General features: G+C 38.5%; 1 protein-coding gene across 1 annotated transcript in view; it reads left to right on the top strand.

Annotated features, from left to right (window-relative positions):
- Positions 1-22,603, top strand: part of LOC139701091 (proteoglycan 4-like) — a 44,891-nt gene extending 22,288 nt beyond the window's left edge. The window contains exons 2-5 of the mRNA XM_071599666.1: positions 16,447-16,797; positions 18,143-18,586; positions 20,119-20,300; positions 22,126-22,603. Coding sequence (XP_071455767.1) covers positions 16,447-16,797; positions 18,143-18,586; positions 20,119-20,300; positions 22,126-22,294 — 1,146 coding nt within the window. The 3' untranslated portion in view covers positions 22,295-22,603. The remainder of the gene's footprint in view (positions 1-16,446; positions 16,798-18,142; positions 18,587-20,118; positions 20,301-22,125) is intronic.
- Positions 22,604-22,878: the final 275 nt, after the last annotated feature.

The raw sequence follows: 22,878 nt of genomic DNA, 5'->3' as shown, positions 1-22,878 counted from the left end.
AGTGCCGATTGTCTCGATACCGAGAGGTAGTCATTTTTGGAGACGCTCGACTGCCCCAGTCATTTGCGCCGATAAGGATGGATAGGTAATTCGGGCGATTGGGGGAAATGGGCGGGGACGAGACGTGGAGTGACACCCTGAGTGGTCATCAGACTGAATTAACGAAAAGTCTGGGAAACCATGCATTGAGCAATAGTTCTCCAGCGTTTAAGGATATTTACACTCAAGTTCTCCTGCAAGACTACAGTGATTGACACCGAATGAAAATGTCTGGGATAAAATATCCACAAAGGTAGTAGCATAAAATGGCATTATGAACGGTAATCTACTGGTCAAGGCAATTTTTCGATGGACCCAGGGTTTACACACTGCTAGTATTCTAAGTCTCGCCAAAACTAGACAGTAAATACGTGCCATTAAACAACACATTACAGTAAGGCATTCATTAAACTCCTCCTAATTACTAAGTACTTGCCTTCATTCCGTCCACAATGCCTGACTTTATTTCTACATTTGCCTAGATTATCTGCCATTCTCCCTACCCTGTCATAATCCTCAACCTTCCTTTGCTAACATATGAAATAGTTCCTTATAAATTTTTCGGCATTAAATGAAACTTCATGTATTATTATCAAACTGTAAGTGTAAAAATTTCCAGCAATAAATCAATTCAATTTCCAGCCAATACGTCCTGCATCCACTTTTGCTTTCTTCTTCGAATTTTTCTCAACAACATTCCCTGCTCCTCTCTCATGAATAGCATTTCGTTTGTTTTCCTTTCCATCCATTTTATTTTTTCCATCCGTCTCCCCTCCCGCTTCTCAAAAGCCTGCAATCTATGCCTATCATCTCAACGATCAAGTTTCCCAGGCACACAAAACTATGTACCACATCAAAGTTTTCACCGACAATATCTTTACTCTTTCGCTTACGGTCCTTGTCCACAACTTCCTCTACTTTGTAAAAGCTTCTTTAGCGCCTTACTACCAATTAAAGCTTGGGGGAAGTCCATGGCAAGTTTAACAGTAGTTAGGATACATATTGATTATTCAATTTTTGAACTAAAATGACTTTGCACCCACTGTATTTTTTATTCTATTTGAGAACTTAGTTTTAAAAAAAGCAATGAGAATAGCTTTCAAAAAAATTACTTCCTTACCATCTCCGTCCGAAACCAAGCTGAACTAGGTTGACTGCCAATGATGATGGTGCATTTCATTATAATTTTCAGCTCTTCACACTGTTGGATGTTGAGAAAATTATTCAGAGGAAACAGCTGATCAATCTTAAGAAATGGGAATGCCAAGATTGATTTATGAGTTCCTGAGAAGGATTAATGCCCAAATTCCATTAAGTTGTATCAATATCGTAAGAAATAAAATGAAAAATCATGACGGTAACTTGGGCGCAAAAGAAGGCATGCCAATCAAACAGAGATTCAAATTCATTCGAAAAAGCGAATACTATAATGTGCTCGAGGAAAGTTAAGGTCCAAAAAAGGTGGATGGATTTTGTAACTGTGAATGTGTTCTAGTGTATAATCTCAGACAAGGTGAAAAACGACTACTGCGGAAAAGACGAAAGCATGGATTCCGAATAACAGTGATCAGGCGAGGAAGAATGGCGACATCTATCAGCTTTCCATAGCATGATATAATATCATCCATCACATAATACCACGATATTCATAAAAAAAACTTCCGAAGTTCAGACCATAAATATAACATATTATTTTGGTTCTCATACTTACTCCTACGCTCCCTTTGTGGAATATGAATGCCTTCTCTTTTTCCTCCTCTACTTTGCTGACATAATAGTTTCCTTCGATCAAGGCCTTCTAAATTTTTTACCTCTTACTTTCCCTTCCATCCACTTTTCCTGCATTCTTCGAAAGTTCTCTTAACTCTTCCCCGTGCCGTGATCAGCATTCCTTCGTTTCTCTATCATTTCCACTATCCCGCTTCAAACCCACATTGCAAAAGCTATAGTCTCAAATATAAAATGTACAATTATCTCCTCTTCTCAAATACTAACTTTCAGAACCAATCAATTAACGCTACACCACATCACATGCTCTCTAATTTTGTTCTTTATTACGTTATGATTTACTTATGAATCTTTTTCCGTGTGCAGTGTCGTTTGGTCAAGTTAAAAATAAATATAGGATGACAGAGATTAGAGCAGGTGGGACAGTTTATCTATCTCGCAAGTGCTCTGGACAAACATGGTCCAAATATTAGGGACATTAGACTGAGGACTACAATAGGCAAAGAAGCTTCCTCAAGGGGGAGAGGATTTATGACAGGGATGTTGAGTAAGGATGTTAAGATAAGGCTTGTTAAAAATTTGATATGGAGCGTGGTTTTGTAAAACGCGGAAACATGGTCATTGACATTAGATGTAGATTGGAGGCTTTTAAAATTTGAGAGAGGAGAAAGATGGAGAAGTTGAAATGGACAGAAAGGAAAACGAACGAGGAAGTGAATGAAGTGTGGTGGGGTGGAGAGGGGATTGTTGGGAGAAAACAATAGGAGGCAGGAAAGATGGATGCAGAGCACTTTGGTTGGTAGTGGGATGTTGACGACGGTGATAGTGGAGAAAACGCTAGGCATGCGAGGAAGGGGAAGAAATGGCATAGTTGGAAGGAATTAAGGTAGAAAGTAAGTACACGGAATTGAAGAGGGAGTGCTGGATGTGAGGTCGTGTTTTGTTAAGAGAGGCAAGGAAGTTATCGCTGTACCATTGTTTATCTTGTGCACATCCAAAACCGACCTCAAACGGTAGAATGCCAAAAAATAAAAGTGTTATTTAAACAGATGCAGATCAAACACGGGGGGCATGATCCTTCCATTGTGGAACATTTATTACTTTAACAACTTTAAAAATAAATATTAATATGGCACCCAAAACAATAATGTTTTTCAACATTCGCATAAGAGAAAAAGGTCATAAAAGCATTTTTGTTCTAATATGACAATTGTAGGTGGTGTTGTGTATATTTGTTACGTGTTCACAAGTAGGAAAGTAAGTGGGTTTAAGTGGTTTTCATGATCACGTGGAAATGGTTGCGTTAGGCAGGCTAAAACCATGAATTTATTTCCCCGAAAAGAAAAATATAAAAATGCTATATTTTTCCCTTTTTTCTGTATCCTTGAATATCTGAAATACATGAAAATGCATACATATTTCCGATCAGATGTCACAGAAACATCACGGAATCCGCTCGTTTCAGTCTTAGTTTTGGGGCACGTGGATCTGTTCAAAGAGAGCATCGCCCATATCTAATCCATTTAGAAATATATCAGTCACCTAAACATTTGCAAATTACTGATATTAGTGGACCGTAAAAAAAGAGCAATCGCAGAAATGGCAAGAACAGTCAATAATGCGCACATCGCCATCATTCGGCCTGGGAACGAAGCGCACGGCGCCGACGCGTAATCGCGGCACTGAATTATTTCCATCACGATGTCATGGAAGTAGATAGTCTGAAAGAGAAGGCAACCGCTTCTCCATGGTTCACTGCATCAGTTTGAAAACAGAACTTCGGGTTCAAGTGAAAGAGAGTACTTGTTTCCCTTCGACGGCCATGACGAAATTTGGAATTGACCGCGTGGTACCAGGGACAAAATCGGTTCCAGGAGGATAGGAAAACTGAAAACAATGGAGCGGACGAAACGCCATTTCACGTTATGTTTTTTTTATGATCGCACACGTTACAGGGAAAACAATCAAAAAGTCAGGAATACTACGTTAATTCAGGGAACTATTGAAGAGGTATTGACTAGCCTTCGAAAATTTTATTTTCTTCTCTCTCTCTCTCTCTCTCTCTCTCATTCGTGAGATACAGCAGACATTCTAGGGTGGAATGCTGATTTCAATTCACAACTGCTCGCAGAATAATAAATAGCAAATTAAGTACACATTAACCAAAATTAATAATCGAATTCTTCTTAATGTCGATGATATATTTCGCTGAATTCGTCATTTTTCACGAAGGGAAAATATATTTCTTAAAATGCCCTTAAAACGTGGTTTTACATTCATCAGGATTATTTTAACAATAGTACGTGATGGGTGATACAAATCTTATCCAATTAAAACTATCATTACAGGTACAATGAATATATTTCTTCAATTAATATTACATCTCTAGGAGCTGGAATGTACTCATGCTAACTGAAAAATACTTGATAATTTTCTACGCTTATTTATTAAAACGTTTTCACATCATTACCAAAGGCACATTTTTGACATTCATTGGCATCTAACTTAATTACCCGTGAGAATAACGATTTACTTTTGATAATGACGTAGAAACGTTGAAAGCGGTAAAGAATTTAAATAATTAAGGGTGGAAAATTAACAAGTGTTTTTAAATCAACATTGGTCGAAACAAATTAGTAAGTTTAACGTAAAGATGAATTTTGAGAAAAAGTTGAGAGACTCAACCCTCCGATGTAAAGGAACTATAGAAGGAAGAATTTTTTTCCGATCCTACTTCAGGTGACTTTCCCTTACAGCATGCCTCTCATGAAACAATGCAGTCCAAACGCACGATCGACACTCCGATATGGCTATATCCTCCTCCATGGAAAACGATCATTTTTAAAACACTTAACATTCACCATAAATAATGCAAGCACATTGTATGCTAAGAACATCTATAGTGAGTTTATACGTAGTCTAATCTATGCGCAATCAGAATACTAAAAATTAATAAGTTTGCGGCATTAAATGAACCACAACTCTGGCGTAGTATTCAGTGCGGCCTATATTTCTGTATTTTTTATTGCCACAACTCTCTTCCATACCCGAGGGAATTTGGTCACTGTTTATGATGAATTTTATTTCTTTTAAATTATTCCTTGTCAGCTGTCTTGCTCATCGTCCGAGTTTACGTTCTTTAAATATGATCCCCAGAATAGGCTTCGTATCGAAGAACTTTGTATCTAAAATAGGTTAATTTTAATTATTATTATCGGTAGTTTACGATTTAGAACAGGTTTTCGATGGACTCTGGCACTATATACCGCTGTGCTCAATCCTAAACCACGGCTAATATGACAGAAAATTGCCTAAAATCCCATTTTACATATCATAATAACTCATTCTTTACCTCTGTATAATTTCTACCTCCCTTAATTCCATCTAACATGCATATTCTCTTTCCTCCCCCCACCTCGCTATCCCAGAATTCTCCCCTCTTTACCACTGTCTCCAACATCCCCATTAACTCTCAGTGTCTCCCGCACCCACTAGTCCTGCCTCCTAATTGCGCCCGAAAACCTCCTCTCTTCCCCAACCATGCCCAGAACTTTCTCGCTATTTTTTTCTCTCCAATTCTCTTTCTCTTTACGTCAATTATTACATTCTAAGTGAATTAACAATTCTCCTATTAATTAGTTAATAAATAACGAAATAAGTGGCAATATAATGAACAGCCGCCTGAGAGTGATTATGGACATATGGCATATATTTCTGAGAATGTTTTTGTATAGAAGGAGACACAGCAGTTCCTGCATTCGCTATCTCTTAACAAAGCCTCTCGTTATCAGTGCGCATAAATCCCAGGCTGGGCGGAAATCAAAGTCAGTGACGTAATCCCAGGCCATGAGAAATCGCATCGAAGTAAGGGGGCTATTTCCATGGAATAGGACCCCCATACTAGTATGTACATATATTGTCTTCCCCACCTTACTCTCATCTTCCTTATCAGTTTTAACACGCACAAACACACACATATATATGTGTGTGTGTATACATACACATGTATATATATATATATATATATATATATATATATATATATATATATATATATATATATATATATATATATATACTACCTTGATCAAAAAGTTCCCGGAATAACCACCGTGTGGCGCTCCCATCGTTCCGATTTGAGTTCTGTTTTTTTTGTTAAATTGGTACATCTGTTGTTGATATTCCCTTTAAATCTTAGTGTCATAACTTGACATTTGCAAAAGTTACGTAGCCAAGAGTACATCTATCTCTGTGTGTGTTGGCGATTTTTTACAATTGCAGAAATGGATTTAAATTTGCAACAACGAACTTGTATTAAATTTTGCGTAAAAAACGGATTTAGTGGCGCACGGACGTTGGAAATGTTGGAAAAGTGTTTCGGCAACGATTCTCTAAAAAAATCGGTCGTTTACCAGTGGCACGAGCGGTTCAGAAGTGGTCGTGAGTCAATCGAAGATGATGAACGCAGTGGCAGACCATCGACATCGAAAGTCGGTGAAAAAAATGATAAAGTAAAAGAAATGTTGGTCAATAACCGCAAATTAACCATCAGAGAAATAGCGGAGGACTTGAACATTGCCTATGGATCCGCCCAAGACATTGTGGTTAATGATTTGGGTTTCCGTCGTGTAGCAGCAAAGTTGGTGCCAAAAGACCTCAATTTCATGCAAAAAAGAGACCGTGTTGACGTCGCAAAAGACATGATTTGCGAGGCTGAATCCGATCCCACATTCATCAAAAGGATCATTACTGGAGACGAGACGTGGGTTTATGAGTACGACACGCAATCCAGACATCAGGCAAGTGAATGGCGTTCACCAAATGAGCCGAGACCAAAAAAACCACGTCGTTTTCAGTCAAAAAAGAAGGCAATGCTGACGGTTTTCATGGATTACAACGGTGTAGTGCATCATGAATTTTTGCCAGAAGGCCAGACAGTAAACAAAGAGTATTATTTGGGCGTTATGAGACGTTTGCGTGAAGCAATTCGCCGAAAGAGACCAGAAATGTGGGCAGAAAACTCGTGGATTTTGCACCATGATAACGCACCGTCGCACAGTGCTATCATTATTCGTAATTTTTTGACGAAAAATGCAACAAATACCATCCAACAGCCACCGAATTCACCTGATTTGGCTCCCTGTGACTTCTTTCTGTTCAATCGAGTTAAAAAACCATTACGGGGAACGCGTTTTAGCAGCCGAGAGGAAGTAATGGAAAAATCGCAGGAAGCACTGATGGACATACCGAAAACCGAATATAAAAAATGTTTCGAGGATTGGATCAAGCGCTGGCATAAGTGTGTTGCAGTCGATGGGGATTACTTTGAAGGGGACAATATAGATTTAGATGAATAAACTGGTATTTTTAATTTTCTGAATAAATTCCGGGAAATTTTTGATCAAGGTAGTATATAAAATATATATAAATATATATATTATATATATATAAAATATATATAATATATATATATATATATATATATATATATATATATATAATATATATATTATAATTACCAAGGATATTTACTAAGTATTGTACGTCATTGTGAGGCGAATATTTTACAGGATTTTTGCATTCGCTGAAAACATTCCGGACTGATTCCGTACGTGGTCAACCAAATAGAAAAAAAGATAAAATTACATAGAAAGAGTCTTTCGAGGCAGCGAGAAACACAGTGCCTTCCTATATACATATATATATATATATATATATATTAATAATAAAAACATTGATAGAAAAAAGGGTAAAATATTCATCAAAAGATTGATCGTTGAACGACCGATTCTTGAAAAGATTTCAGCTACTCGATTTTGACCGTTTATATTACGCGAAGAATACTTAAGTTTAAGTAACTGGGTTCTATGATATTTTAATAATTTATTAAGGCATTGAAAAATCAATACTCAAGTCTCCACCTTTGGCATATGCATTCCACTGCAAATTATATTTATTCTCTACACTGTACCATCCTCCAAAATTATGGTAAATGGCTAACGAATACCACTATTAATCTCGCTCTTGGTAGTAATCACAACCTTGGTGGCCAGTAAATCCGTTTGGAGGAAAAATTTGCTGCATTTACGGATATGCGTTCAACACGGGTGAACCCATTTGAACTTGGCCATTTCAATTTTTTCAAGACTCAGAGGAGTTTTATGCTGACAAACTTAATATAACGAATTGTTAAAAAAAACTATAACTGGACAAAATATAATTCAAATAAAATTTGCGGGTATTTAACCAAAATTGGGTATTAGTATTACAAGTAATGCTGATAGAATTTATTTAAAGGATAGAGAGAGTCTTGCAATACCTCTTTTTAAGCACGAGTCTCGTATGAAATTTGACCCAATGCCGACGCCGGGCTTCACTCCATTAATTCTCCCTATCCCTTGAACACCCTACCCCTACCAAATTACCAACCTATACCTTATGGCGCAAATAACCTAAGCTGTCGGACACCTCAGCTAATAACTATTAAAATGCCTCATTTTTATAAAATTGGGTACCCGATTTTAGTTTTAAGAGGTATTAAGAAGACTACATACCGTTTTGCAAGGAGGCCTCCATTAAGAACTTAGCTGAATCAAATTGGAAATGAAAAATAGTAACTTTGCGATTCCACAGAATTATGTTTTTGAGTGGAATCACAAAGTTACTATTTTTCATTGCCAATATGAATCGCTTTCATAAAATTACGCCGGACACCGTCAATTACGGCTGAATCAAATTTCAGTAAGCTCAAATTCTCCCAGTGTAACTACACAATCATTCTGAAAATCCTTCGTCCACCAAATTACACTCCTATTCCAAATTGTGCAAGTGTTCTCAGCAGCCGATCGCCTTCTATAATAACTATTACTACAGAAATATTTCCCAAAGTATATCTAAATATCCAAACGGTATTGACATATCGAAGGGAGAGAAGGAAAAGCAGTTCAGGATATTCGTATGACAGTCTAGGATGATCATCTATCACAGCCATTCACGCTTGCATCAAAGTTTTCCAACACTTGCATATCCAAAGCGCATTGACCTCGGGAGGGGAGCGAAGGAAAAAGCATTTCTCACGTGAGAGGAGAACATGTAGAAGTAAAGCTATTAAAGTGTGCCAATCCAGCCACACCACAATGAAAGTATGACTGCATCAAAAACCACGGTGTATTCAATACACATTTTAGAACGAGCGAGGTAAAGAAAAGAAGACGATGGTGAGTACGGTCTTCCCCAAACGGATGCAGTCGTGAGTTGAAACCGATATCCGAAGCGGCGAGAGTTCGACGTTCCCTTGCAGGCGAGAGATTGAAACTGTTGGCTTGTGACGCCCTCGGGATTCGATCGCAACGGAACGAAGGTGAATCGTACCCGTGGAGGGGGGGGGAGGAAAAAGCCGAGTGTTGTAAAAACTCGATTTTAAAGAGTTGACGATGAAAGGGAAAACTCGGAACACGGTGGTGGCTGGCTGTCCCACTGCGAGCTAAAAAGTCGAACGGTGGTGGAAAAAAAGCGGCGAAGAGAGAGAGAGAGGCTTCAGTGGACGGTCGGGTGCTGTCAACAACCTCAACCCGGTGCCCAGAATACGCCACACTCGGACGGCCACCTGACATCGCCGGGAGAACTCAAATCAGACGGAGGAAACGATTCCGAACCGATTGGCGTTGATTACGGAGAGCAATTCATTCCCTCACACCGTAAAAAGAAAATATGGAAGCACGCTCAAACTACGAAGCTGTTGCGCAGATGTAGCGAAATATGGCTCTCACTGCGGTGAATAATGAAGGAGTGAGAAAGTGACGGAAATTTACAAAAGCCAATGAAATGATAATGAAGGAATATCACCTCATCGAGCGCAAGAAAATTCAATGAGCAGCGAAAAAATTAAAAATGCAAGTGAGTGAGCAAACGAATACAGAGACTCTCACGATTGAAATGTGGAACATGAGAAAATGAATTTGGAGCCGGTGGGACGCTTAATTTATTTCGGAAGTATGAGGATATTCTGAATAGTATCCGACCTTTGGCCATGAAAAATATATTACATGTATGATTACCCAGCCCCTTGCGCCTTCATACACTTAGCGCACTGACCCTTCCGCAACACTTTTGAGAGGCTTCTTTTGGAATGGGGTTCATCTCCACCATCGCCTTTTGCATCCTCTTCCCTACTCTCTAAGCGGTATCCTATCAATGGCGACTTAAATTTCGTAAACAACTAGAAGTTGCAAGGAGCCATGTTTGGAGAGTTAGAAGGATGGTGAACGATTGGTATTCCATATAGGTGTATTTTAGATGAACATGGGAAGGAGTAATCAGTTCTTATAGACAGTGGTGCTCTAACTACAGCCCGCCACACACTAAAACCTACCCGCGAATATACTTGTAGAATGAGTAATAATAATTATTATGATTATTGGTATTCTACCGGTTAAGACACGCGTATGTTTTGGATGGACACAGCCTACACAGCGGAACGATACATTTACTTACCTCTCCTGACAAAACCCAACCTGAAATATGACACTATATGAGAATGTACGTAATAAGACCGTCTTCAACTCTGCACGCTTCCTTCCTCCCTTGCACAACGTTCTCCCCTCTATGTCTTAACCTTCAACATCCAATTACTAATCAATATGCTCTGCATCCACCTTTCCAGCCTCTTTTGGAAATCAACCAAAATTCCGTTATCCTCCCCACCCAGGCCTAGCACTTCCTCGTTTGTTTACCAATCTGTCCGTTTCACCTTTTCTAAGCTTCTCCAAACTAGCATATCAAAATTCTCCAATCTACGCCTATCATCCCGCTCCAATGCCCATGTTACCGCGCCGCACATTACTACACTCCATATCGAAGTTTTGACGAGCCTTTTCTTGACATCGTTACTCAACATTCCTGTAATCAATTCCCTCCTCCTTGTGAAAGCCTCTTTGTCCGATGCAGCTATTCTTCTTCTGCCCCAACTAATTTGACCATTTTGGTCCAAAATACCACCAAGATAGATAAGCAGGCTCACCTGCTCTTGTTTTTTCCTTCCAATTTTAATTTTTATCATAGCCTTCCTCCCTATCAAAAACTTCATTATCTATCTTTTTGTGAATGTGTAAAAAAAGGTCTATACTTGAATACACCTCTCCCTCGTGGATGTCAGTTGTCAGCGAGTAATTAAATGTTTTAAGTCCACTCCTTGAATAAGTAATTAATACGTTCCACTCCTCAAATATATACTCGTAATTATAAATTCAATTCAACATCCCGTTATTTTCGCACACAAGATACATATATTGAATCGAATTAAATAAAGATCCATCCCTCTTAACCTCAATATCTACGGTAACAATGTGCTAATAAATAAATAAAATGTTAATTTTAATTTAATAAATATCTTTGCAAACATGGCAGGTCTGTCACAGTCGTTGAAGCACTTAGCAATGACTCACATTACTTGAATGTTTTTCTCTGAAATACTATGTAAAAATTTGGTATAACTTCGTGAAAATTATTAGCAGACGGTCTCAACGACTTCAGCAGTCATAATTACGTCGATACAGTGGGACCGAAGTTTGGTTTCGAACACTGGTACAGCATTAAAATCGCTGTTTGTTTAACCAACCCAACCACGTCAAAAAATACTCATTCATTCAAGTTATTCCACCAATGAAAGGTATATTTTGGACAATCTATAATGACAAATTAACTTCTACATATGACGAGAACTTTCTTCTGTTCTTCCTAAATTACTTCCTTCTTCATGCCATCGTAACTTCAGCCTACCCTTATGCTGTCTACAAATCCCGCCTCTTCCTTCCTCATACCCAAAGTTTTCCATTCTACGAGACCCGTTCCCTTAGTATCACCATCTTCCAGATACCAGTACTTTTCCACATTGCCTCCATCTAATTCATCCATCCATTCGCCTTTTTCAGATTTCCCTAACCAACTTCCTCCCTTTGCTCATCTTGCGCTTCTCTTTACGTGTCTTTCTCTCTCCGTCTAACTCATTATATCCATTCTTTCCCACATCCACATCTCAAAAGCCTCCAATCTACGCTCATCCTCTTGTCTACAAGACCACGTCTCACATCCATAATGCATTTCATAATTTAGTCTAAAAAAATACACGTAACTCCAAACTTTTAAGCAGTCTCCTCCTTCTAGTTCATTTCCATCTGGTTATCTTCACAATGAAGACAATTCTTTTGGAATTCACTGAAGTAATTTAACTCACCGTATTTACCGTACACCTTTTGCGGTTATAATTCTCGGCTTTATGAAAAAGGAACATCACTCGCTTTCCGGTAAGAAGTAAAAAAATGTAACTTTCACTTGTCTCGCGAAAAAACCAAATTACCTGGGATAAAAAAACCACATCCTGCGCCGCTTGGTGCAACGTCATAATGCACTGGGCGTGAAAGAAATGAACAATCACACCTCGCTGCACCCACTGTATCGGTATTCATCGGTGCATCGGGATACACCAACCGTTGATATGAAAATGAAATTGGCGTTCTCTATTTACTGAGGAAGACACCAATGGATCAACATGGATTCTGAAACTACCGATATGCCAATACCTTCACCTTGTGAGGATTCGAATCGGGTGCTTCATGATTATGAGGGAATGTGGTACTCAAATGAGTACTGACGAGGCGCCATTACCATGCCAATCATGATGTTTGAAATTCACATCACCCATAGCGACAAGAATTAAAAGTTTTTGTTTTGCGACAAGAATTGAAAGATTTAATTATTATCAGAAGATGCTGAGTGAAGAAAGGGACCTTTCTTAAATTTTGCATGACTATTTTCGGCTTTTTTAACACTCCCGCACCCATTTTCTATCAATTAGTAAGATATGATCATCTCCAAACATACGTAATTATTAATACTATCATTAATACATTAAAGAGTCACCTCTATCAAAGAATAAAAAAGCGCGTTTCGATTCGAAGAAGGATTTTTACAATGAATATTTACTGACCGCTTCAATCATACATTTTAACCGAAAAAATTACAAAGACATCATAAAAAAATCATCACATTTATGTGACATTTTTCACCTTCTCCATTCTTCTCCAGACCCACATTTCAAAAGCCTCTAGCCGTAGACTGGAGGCTTTTGAAATGTGGGTCTGGAGAAGAATGGAGAAGGTGAAATGGACAGAGAAGAAAACAAATGAGGAAGTACTTGGTATGGTGGGCGGAGAGAGGGGTTTGTTGGGAGAAATCATATGGAGGCAGGAAAAGTGGATGAAGGGGGTATTGACCGGCAGCGGGATGTTGAAGACTGTAATTGAGGGGAGAATGTTAGGCAAACGAGGAAAGGGAAGGAACAGGATAGGGATGTTGGACGGGATGAAGGGAGGAAGAAAGTACTCAGAGCTGAAGAGGGACCTGATGTAGAGTAGGATGATGGATTTTGCTAGGGGCCACAAATTATTTAATTAGTAATTACGTCCATCCAAAAACCTACCTTAACCGGTAGTTTACCTAATAATAATAATACAGTGGCCTGAAATAATATTGCGAACTCCTTACAACAAATTGATAAATGCTTCAATAATTCTGAGGTGAAAGTTTCATTTGTGTGCATTTGCACAATGTTTTCCTCGGCGATCAAAGACCATGAAAATTCTCTTTCATGAACAATGGATTAAAGAATAGGTTAATAGCCCTTGTCGAAGATTCCTCTTGGCTCCGCCCTTCAACAAATGTAAGAAAACGGTGCGAACTCTCTTTCCCCAAAAGTCTTACGTTATTTATCGACAGCAACCTGGGAAAAGGCTAGTGAAGGGTGTTTATCAGTGGAAAATTATAATCTATTGTTTTGCAGAATCCTTTCGATGTTCATTTTGATTAGATACAGACTAAACACCGCTACAATTCCAAGCCCCGCCTTAAAAAATAATCGGACAACCCAAAGTAAAATAAATTGTCCTGCAATCCCACAAAATTTTTGTCCCACTTCATTCCGTCCAACACGCCTATCCTATACATTCCATTCCCAATCACAATGCTCTCATCCATCTTTCCTGCCTCCTTTGGATTCCATCCAAAATACCCTCTCCTCCTACACCACGCGCTTACTCGTTTGTTTCCCCTTCTGTCTATTTCTCCTTTTCCATCCTCCTCCACTCCCACAATTCAAAAGCCTCCAATCTACACCAATCATCTTGCTTTAAAATTCTCACTAATTTTCTCTTAACTTCTTACTCAACGTCCATGTCAAAAACTCTCCTGGTAAAAAGTGAAATAATGTGGAAAAATTTTCGATGGGAAATATCGGTAATTTTGCGACCACAGTCCTGCCATTGCGCACGCCCGTATTTAATTCCAGTGTGTCTGTCATAAGACTAAGTGTAAATGAGATGGAAAACTGAACTTCCTCGTTAGTTTTCCTTACAATCCACCACGCATTTTCAACTATTCTCCACAACTACGTTTCAAAAGTCTCCAAATCTACATATACTTATCATTTTGAGTCATCCCATCGCTTATCAAAATCCCCTGCATCCATCTTTCCTTCTACCATTGGATTTCTCCAATAAACTTTCTCCTTAACAACCACGGCTAGTACACCGCACCTCTTCGTCTGTTCCCTAAACGTCCATTTCACCATTACCATCCTTGCCCACACTCCCACCTACGCTTATCATCTTTTCTTGCCATTCTTTCTCAACGATCCTGTCAATTCCCTCATCTTTGTGAATGCTACTTATCCTAATGAAATTCCTCCTCTTCTTCTTATGTCCCAAGATAGGCAAACTTCTCCACATTCTACAGTTTATGCCTTCTTATTTTGACGTCTACCTTAGCCTTTTTCTTTCTTGAAACCTCTTAATCTTTGTTTCGTTTACATTATTTCTCATCCCATACCTAATACACTAATTTTCTAATTCTTGGCATTGCTTGCAACCCCTTCGCCTTCTGAATAACCTAAGCTCGATCAATCACAAACCTAATTGATTTTGTGCTCCGCATCGACTTCCATCCCTATATACAGTTTTCCCCATAGATGTACAGTATTACCATTTACTCCACGTATACATTGGAAAGTACGTGTGGAAATGGACACCCCTGTATTACCCCTCTTCTTAACATTGCCCATCCAGACTCTCTACCCGCCACACGCATCTGAGTAGTCTGAGTCATAAGTATACAGGTTTCGGATAAGCCTCCTATCCCTCCAATCTACTTATATTCTCTGCAATACAGAAGCTATCCCCAATTTACCCTCTCGTACACCTTTTTAAAATCTAAAAACATTGAAATGCATCCTCATTGTATTTTATGTTCCTTCTCTATTACGGAACTCATCAGGGGCGTATTAACCAGCCCTACGCTATAGTCAATGTCTGCCGCCCCCTTACGGAATTAATTTTCTGCATTTTCACGTTTATAAAAAGAATGTATCCAATGTAATGCGAACGAAATTCAATGTGTCCACAAGGTCCTCGCGCCTAACAACAGGAACTAGCGAAAAAAGGAATAGCGTTATTATTCGCAAGACAATTATTAATGTAAACACAGGATTCGCGCTCCTGGCGGCCTATGGTGGAACCTTTTTTCTAAAAAAGAAAACGCGCGGGATTTTGAACAAATATGTTCGCATTAAGAAAAAATGAAAAACTGATGAAATAAAAATTCCGGGACTTGTGCCGCCCCCTGGGAGCTGCCGCCCTACGCCATGGCGTAGTTGGCGTACTGGTAAATACGCCCCTGGACCTCATTACTGCTATGGCATTACGTGTCCCTCTCCTGTCCTGCACCAAAACCAATCGTTCCTAAGTAATAATTTTCTCCATCTTCTTATTAATTATACTGAAAATCATTTCATTTGCGTGTGAAATCTGATTTATTGTCCTGCCGTCTTCACATATGACTGCCTAACTTTTTTTTTCGATAGGAACTAACACTCATTTGACCAAATATTTCCGCCAAATTCCGACCTAATAAATGCTACGCTTCAACGTTTATTTAATCCCTTAATTAATTCTTCAGGGATGTTGTCTATCCCCAAAGCCTTATCTAAATTCAATTCTGGTATTTCCTTTTCTATTACGTATATCTGGACCTAATCTATTATCATCCCCGTGATTTACTCTTTCTATGCCTAAACTTGCTTGCCTTTTATCCTCACCACATAGATTGTCTATTAATTCCATATTTCTTATATCCTTGTACTACGCGTATCTAGAAGCAAGTTTAAATTCACATGGAGATCAACTGGGAAACTCCAACCTATTCAGGCGCAGGTGCGAGACTCCAATGTTTCACTCTATACCCGCTCCCAATAAACATTAAAACAAGAATGTGCGGGTGGTGACCTAACACCCCCCGCCACATGCCCTTGCGGTGGCTTGCGGGGTATTATTTGGATGTAGATGAATGTCTTGAGTGAGGACCTACAATCTGTGGTAAACGTAACTGGAAATTCAAAGCAGACTTCGACAAACATTTTGTGTCAGAGCTGACACATAACTGGAAGTCAGTCACCTTACAAGTATTCAGTTACTCCATTATTATAACTCACGAATTTTCCTAGTTCTTTTAACACATTCGATAACAACTTATTGGCTATCTTCAAAACGAAATAATTTAATTAACTATTCATTTAATTGGTGTTTTTTAAGTTGATTTTTTTATCATCCTCTTCTTTTTTCTTCCCCATCTCAGATGTCCCTGGCGTGCCTCGCGGTGGTGTTCCTCCAAGGTACCCTTGCCAACTTCTCGCCCCCCACGCCAATACCCTTCCACACACCCCAGTACGCATTCCCAGCCCCCAAAGAGGGATCCCCCCACGGGGTTCTCGCCATACCTTCCGGATTCTTCCTACCCCCACCCCTGCAGCAGGGCGAGCGGAGGCCGGCCCTGCTGTCATCGCCCACTGTCCAGAGGCCCCCACCGCCCTTGGCCTCGCTGCCCTGGGAGGTACCGGAGAGGCCGAGCGCCGACCCTTTCCCCCAGAGGGAGCAATTGCCTCCGCTGTTCGCGCCAATCCAGAAGCAACAACCGACGCCCAACAAGGTATTTCATAGTAACTTGATAAGTGGTCTACCGGGCATGGTGGGTTTTTGACTGATTCAGCGATTAACTACAGCTATACGCCTATAATCCCGAACAAACACTACACAAAACACATTAAATCCAACTTCAAAATAAATCATTCCCTTCAAAATAGCAAATTTTCTAATATATTCTATTGTTTCAGGCTTCAGCAAATTATCTGCCTCCCTTTAGTCCGTCCAACATACAAAATCTTTTACGCCCTCCGATTCTCTTATCCAACACCCCCCTCCCCCAAACACCACCGTCTTCAACATTTCATCTCCACTGAAATGCCCACTTGTCCTGCCTTCTTTGAATTCCTACTGACAAACAATCTTTTCCTACCATGACGCTTGCTACCACGTCGTTTCTCTTTCTATCCCTTTTGTTTTTTTCCATATCCATCTCTTGAAATCTTCTAATTTAAGCTAACACCCTTGCCTAAAAGACATAGTTAAGGAGCTGTACAAAGCTAAGCTCCGTATGCAAGTTTTCACTGGTCTTTTATAAAAATTTTTACCTACTTATAATTTTAATAAGGCTCACTGAATTCGGTTTAACTTTGTGGAACTCTTTTCAAATTTTAATTAAAACGCGTGACTTTGTTTTCCTGCTGGAAAGTTATTTAGGACAACACGATATAGGTTTCGTAGAATCTCTACATAATCAGGTGGGGTTACAAGACGTGGCCAGGTTTAAATAATGACACTTGGAGGAGAAAAGAGAAAATCACTAGGGGAAGCGTTAGGGATACGGGTGAGTTGGAAATCCTCGCTTGGAACTTTATGGAAGGTAAAAGAGAGGGAAGCCCAGGATGAAGGGAGCGTATTTGTATCCGAATGTTGCAATGGGGAGGAATATTGAACGTCTTTACTAAGTTTTTAATCCTGTTTAACTCTGCAAGATTTTTTAAAAAATTCATTTTTTCCATACAGCCGACCTTGAGGCCCTTACTGTACTATCTTGGGGTAACATCTTCGGACAAAAATTACTCCCGCGCTTTGCTTCAAGGTGGTATTTGGCAAATACCTAAATGTCATTCCCTTTTCGGGAATAAAGTTTACTGCATGTTCCTTCATTCTTTCCCAAAGTCCACGAACTATCTGCCCAACGTGAATAGCCTGGCAATCGCTACATTCTCGACCATACATTCCGCTCATGTCCAATTTTCCTGATAATTCCTTTTATTTGGAGGAATGTGGCGAGTTGAAGTATTGTATCTCCAAGCCCACTATAATTATGCTCCGTTAAAATATTAAATAAGAAGAGCCGAAATGACAGATACAAATACGTAATCCACACCTTAATCTATTTCCTTAACCAGGCTTCGGCGCCCAGGCAACTGCTTCCTTCACTGCTGCAGCAGCAAGCAGCGAAGACTAAACAGGTGAAGGGAGGGCCCGCCTACCCCAAGAAATGGATCCCCGGGCCGGCCGACGGGAAGAAGATCAAGCCTAAGAGCCTCGAGAAGCATCGGAAGCAGCTCGTGGTCCTCTCGTCCACGACCAACAAGGAGCTGAGGGACGACGAGGTGCAGGTTGAGCCCGAGGCTCGCGTGGACGACGTCCTGAGGACGCATCACCGCAAGCAACCCAAGAACAAGAAGTATCCGGGAGGGGTCTCGCCATACGAGCCCCTGCCCGTGGAGGCGCGGTATCCTAAGCCAGCCACACCCCCGGCGTCCAAGGCCCCCGAACTCTTCGCGGCAGCTGAGGATTCTCCCAAGTTCGTGGAGGGACCAAAACCATATGCCCACAACCACCAGCAGGTACTACTGCCAAGTGTGCCCTCTTGCCGAAGTGTACAAGTTAATCACGCGGCAATTGAATAGATAACTCGTATCATAAACGTTTACATCGTACTGAACTGTACTTGGGAGATCTACGGTCCATTCATACACACTATTTGCCGATACAAAATTTATCCCCTTGGGTAATGTAAAAACATATTTTTCAATGCAACATTATACATGAAAATATCTACCCAACAGTAAACACAGCATGTTTTTTTAAGTGCACCCACTTCTTTTACAGCTAATTATATATTGAAGATAAATATTACTCAATTCTTTTAGATATCACCCTACGCACTAATTAAGCTCCAGAATTTGATCCTTGACCGACAGAGAATTCACCCAAAAACTTGGAAGCAAAAGTAAGAAAACTGAAACATATTCCGTTTAACACAAAACAAGAACATAAGGATTTCACTGCGGAGATTCAGGTAAATTTTTGTCTAAAAAACTGCCACATCATACTATTTTATAGTAGCAATATTCCCCTAAATGCAACTGACGTCAACAAATTTATGCACAATTTCTTTGAACGTAGTTCACACACCCTGAAAATGTTAACTATAATTCTAGAGAAACATTGTCACTATAACACAACACGGCACGGTTGAGAAATTTGAAAAGACGCAATACATATCATCTCTTTAAGTTCACATACATACAGTATTCTAAGAACTTCTAAGAAACATCATTGCTGCATCTTATTTTATACATTTTCCACCCAAACATTCAAATTATAACGGCTGTATTCCTCAGCAAAAACTTATAAAAAATAAGCAAAAAAAGGGGATAGTTAGGCAATATCTTTAATTCTATATTATAATCCATTCTAACAATTAGATGACTAGCTTTCTCAAATACTTCCGAAAGACAATTTTTTATTCAATATTGAATTCCTCATCAAGTTAGCTGTGTGAATCATGTCTGAGATACCATTAGGTAATGAGATCATGAAAGCTAACTGATTCCAAAAAATTAGAAAAATAGCTGAATTACTAAATAAGAAAATTCACTCAAATGATTTGTTTTTAAATATATATGACTGAAAATATTATCAATTTTGGGAGAGGAATAGGGAAGTATTTCCACATTAACTGAGATGAGAAAATATCAAACAAGACAGAATAAAAATACGAGTGGAAAAAGATATTATGGATTCAATAGAACTGATGGTCAGCAGTGAACAGCAAAAGGACTAAAAGAATGTTAGAATAATTACACACACAAATCGAGCTAGAAAATTAGGGCCATCAATTAAAAATAAGGAATACCTTAGTGAATGAATAAACTCAGATACAAATAATAAATCAAAATCTAATTTCTTCTCAGACCAAGAGCTGAGGAAAGGACAAAGAAAGAACAAGAATAATTTATAAATATTAGCTTACTCATCACTGAATAATAATGTTTTTCAAAATTTACTATTCTAGGCGCCAAACACTTGAAAACGTGATTATTATGATAATACTTGAGATTATGAAAAATTATATGAAATTCTATCTTTCAAGGAGGCATCGGGTAGCGGATTTACTCCACTCTTTGCTGCAGAAGCAGCAGGATCACATCATGGCTTTGTGGGACATGAAACTGCTCACCCCATTAGCAGCGGCAGCGGAGATAGGGTAGCATTTCATATACATGGGGAAAAGGGTCCCAAGTCTTACCGTTTTGGCTACGACACAGGAAAAGGGTGAGTGCAAAAACTAAATATGGACATCATTGCGTCTATTAACTTAACTGAAATTCAACATAAATAACTTTGTTCATTCAGCGAACATAGTATGAGCCACCAACAGTTTATTAATGGCCATGTCTCTCAATGACAATATCCCTTTGATACCCGATGGTGACAATGTAAAGTGAATCTATAATTTTTTTAAAGTACAAATAGAGCCAAATCATAAATCCGTTGAAAAATAAACTCATCTGATAACCCAAAGGTTATGGATTCTGACTAGTAAATGCAATAAAAAAAACTCTATTTCAGTCTTGCAAAAGGCATTAAAATCAGAAGTAGTTTTTAGAAACCCAAGGAGCAGAAAAGCCACTACATATGTTCAGCTAGCACAAACCAACAAAATAATAACTAACATCCAAAGAGTATTATGACCAACATTAAAGATTATTACAGGACTTAGAATTTGTTCTGAATAAATTTAAAGATTAACATGCTTTTTGACACACTTTTGCAATTCCTTTTATTTCCCAACAATAAGATTTCATGTGGTCACTTATTTGAGGCAAATAACAGAAAAGCCTATAATATATATCGTTGTGTGGACCAAAACTTCCCATTTATCCACAAAAGAGGGCATCCCAAGAGGAAATGCCTACAACACAGCATGCGACGACAGCTTCACAGGCTGTGTAGGCACTTCCTCTAGAGATTCCCTCATTAGTGGATGTGTAAAAATAAAAAAATGTATCCCTAAAAAGAGAGCCCATATATACAAGGTGTACTAACTGGCTACACAGGTTGTGTTTTTTATCACAATACTCAGAATGTTTAAGTTTTGTGAAGGTGTATCATTATCTAGCCATGCAAACTGCCCTGAAAGTTTGTTAGAAGACATTAGCTTAAGGTTGTATTAATTTAAAATAGCAAAGGGATCAAGTGATATAAGAGGCAAGAGCTAATAAAGTTATTTGTCCATTCTAGAAATAGATCTTCACCATAAATATATGCATGGGCCATTTTAAATTTCCTTTTTCTTTCAAATAAGACTTGTTAGAGGGAAGATGTGAGTCATCAAGCACATTACTTCCACAGACTGCTTCCCTGTATTTTATTTGAGCTAATATTATAGATTGATTAGTATCACATCACTATTTTCCAGGAAATGTCCCATCAGTTCTATTCTACCAGGGATTATCCTATGAATGCATTAAAATATCTTCAAAAAATTCATCACAATTCCAAGAGATACAGTTAGGTACTTTAAAATATTCATCTATGTTAATTAGGTCCTCTCCATATTGCCTACTTTACCATCATCTCAACCAAGCTTTCCATCTTTTTAGTCAAATTTACACATTTCTTGAGCACATCAGATTACACCGATAAAGTCAGCAGATAGCTAGGAATGGAAAATATTTAATATCCATGGGATAAACAAAGAATTTTAATAATAAAACAAGAGGCAACATTGGCAGTGTGTTGATATACAATTAGCATTTAAGCACATTATTAAAAAATCCAAATAAATAAAAAAGATATATTTCTTTGCATGTCATATATATGGCTCATTAGTAATTTAATATTAACACCCCTCATTGAAATGGCTAGAAAATTCTGTATTGAACATCTTGTAAACCTCAAATCAAAACTTATCAGAATATACGAAAACGATTTGACTGGCTCAGTATCTCACGGAATTTGACCCATATTTCATCATCTCTTTTCCCATGCAAATCAAAAAAATTGTCCTGATCATGGTTTCTACACTAATATGTAACATTTCTCATTAAGGGCATACTGAAATTAAAAAAATTATAACCATATAATACCTTTTCAGTCCTGACAGGCACTTCCGATATGAGCAGAGAGATGACGATGGAAATGTCAAAGGACATTTTGGATTCTATGACAAGCATGGGAAACTCCAGGTAGTCCATTATTCTGCAGATCCCAAAAATGGATTCAGTGCAGATGGCGGTAATTTTGGCAAGCACGAAGTTCTATGAACAATAAAATAATGCCTTCCTCCAGCTGAAATACAATGTACAAAGTCTTTTTGTACTATTTCCCTTGGAATGTTCTTGTATATCAATTGGAACAACTGTATATATTGTTATGTTTTACAAATGTATTTTTGTTATACCATGTTAACATTCATACGACATTTTAAAATGCCAAAGGCCTTACAGAGGACCACTGAAATATGTTTCACCAAAATGATTAAAGCGGCTACAACGATAGTCATTTATATTGTTATCTTTTAATTTCTTATGATGACAATTGCTTGATACCAAGTTGTGTTTTGAATTTAAATCAAAATCATTTGCCAGAATTCAAACACTTACTTTTCACGTACCTACTTCAATTTCAGTCACAAATTTTCAAATCCTTGAATAATGACAAGAAGAAAATAACTTTAATTGCAATCCAAAAGTTCTCAAAGGACTCGAAATTCATGATGGTTCTTGATGCATACACATTCTAATTCCAAACGAATTTTCTTTCTGAAAGGGAGTTCTCAAATATATACTCAGATACTTTTTATCATATTTTTGCCTGAAATTCAGTAAAGCTCTATGGGTAAAATTTT

The sequence above is a fragment of the Hetaerina americana genome, unplaced genomic scaffold (assembly GCF_022747635.1).
Source record: "Hetaerina americana unplaced genomic scaffold, ioHetAmer1.1.p SCAF_11, whole genome shotgun sequence".
NCBI classification, from domain to species: Eukaryota; Metazoa; Arthropoda; class Insecta; order Odonata; family Calopterygidae; genus Hetaerina; species Hetaerina americana.
Note: the sequence above shows the minus strand (reverse complement) of the source record. Positions and strands in the feature narration are given on the sequence as shown.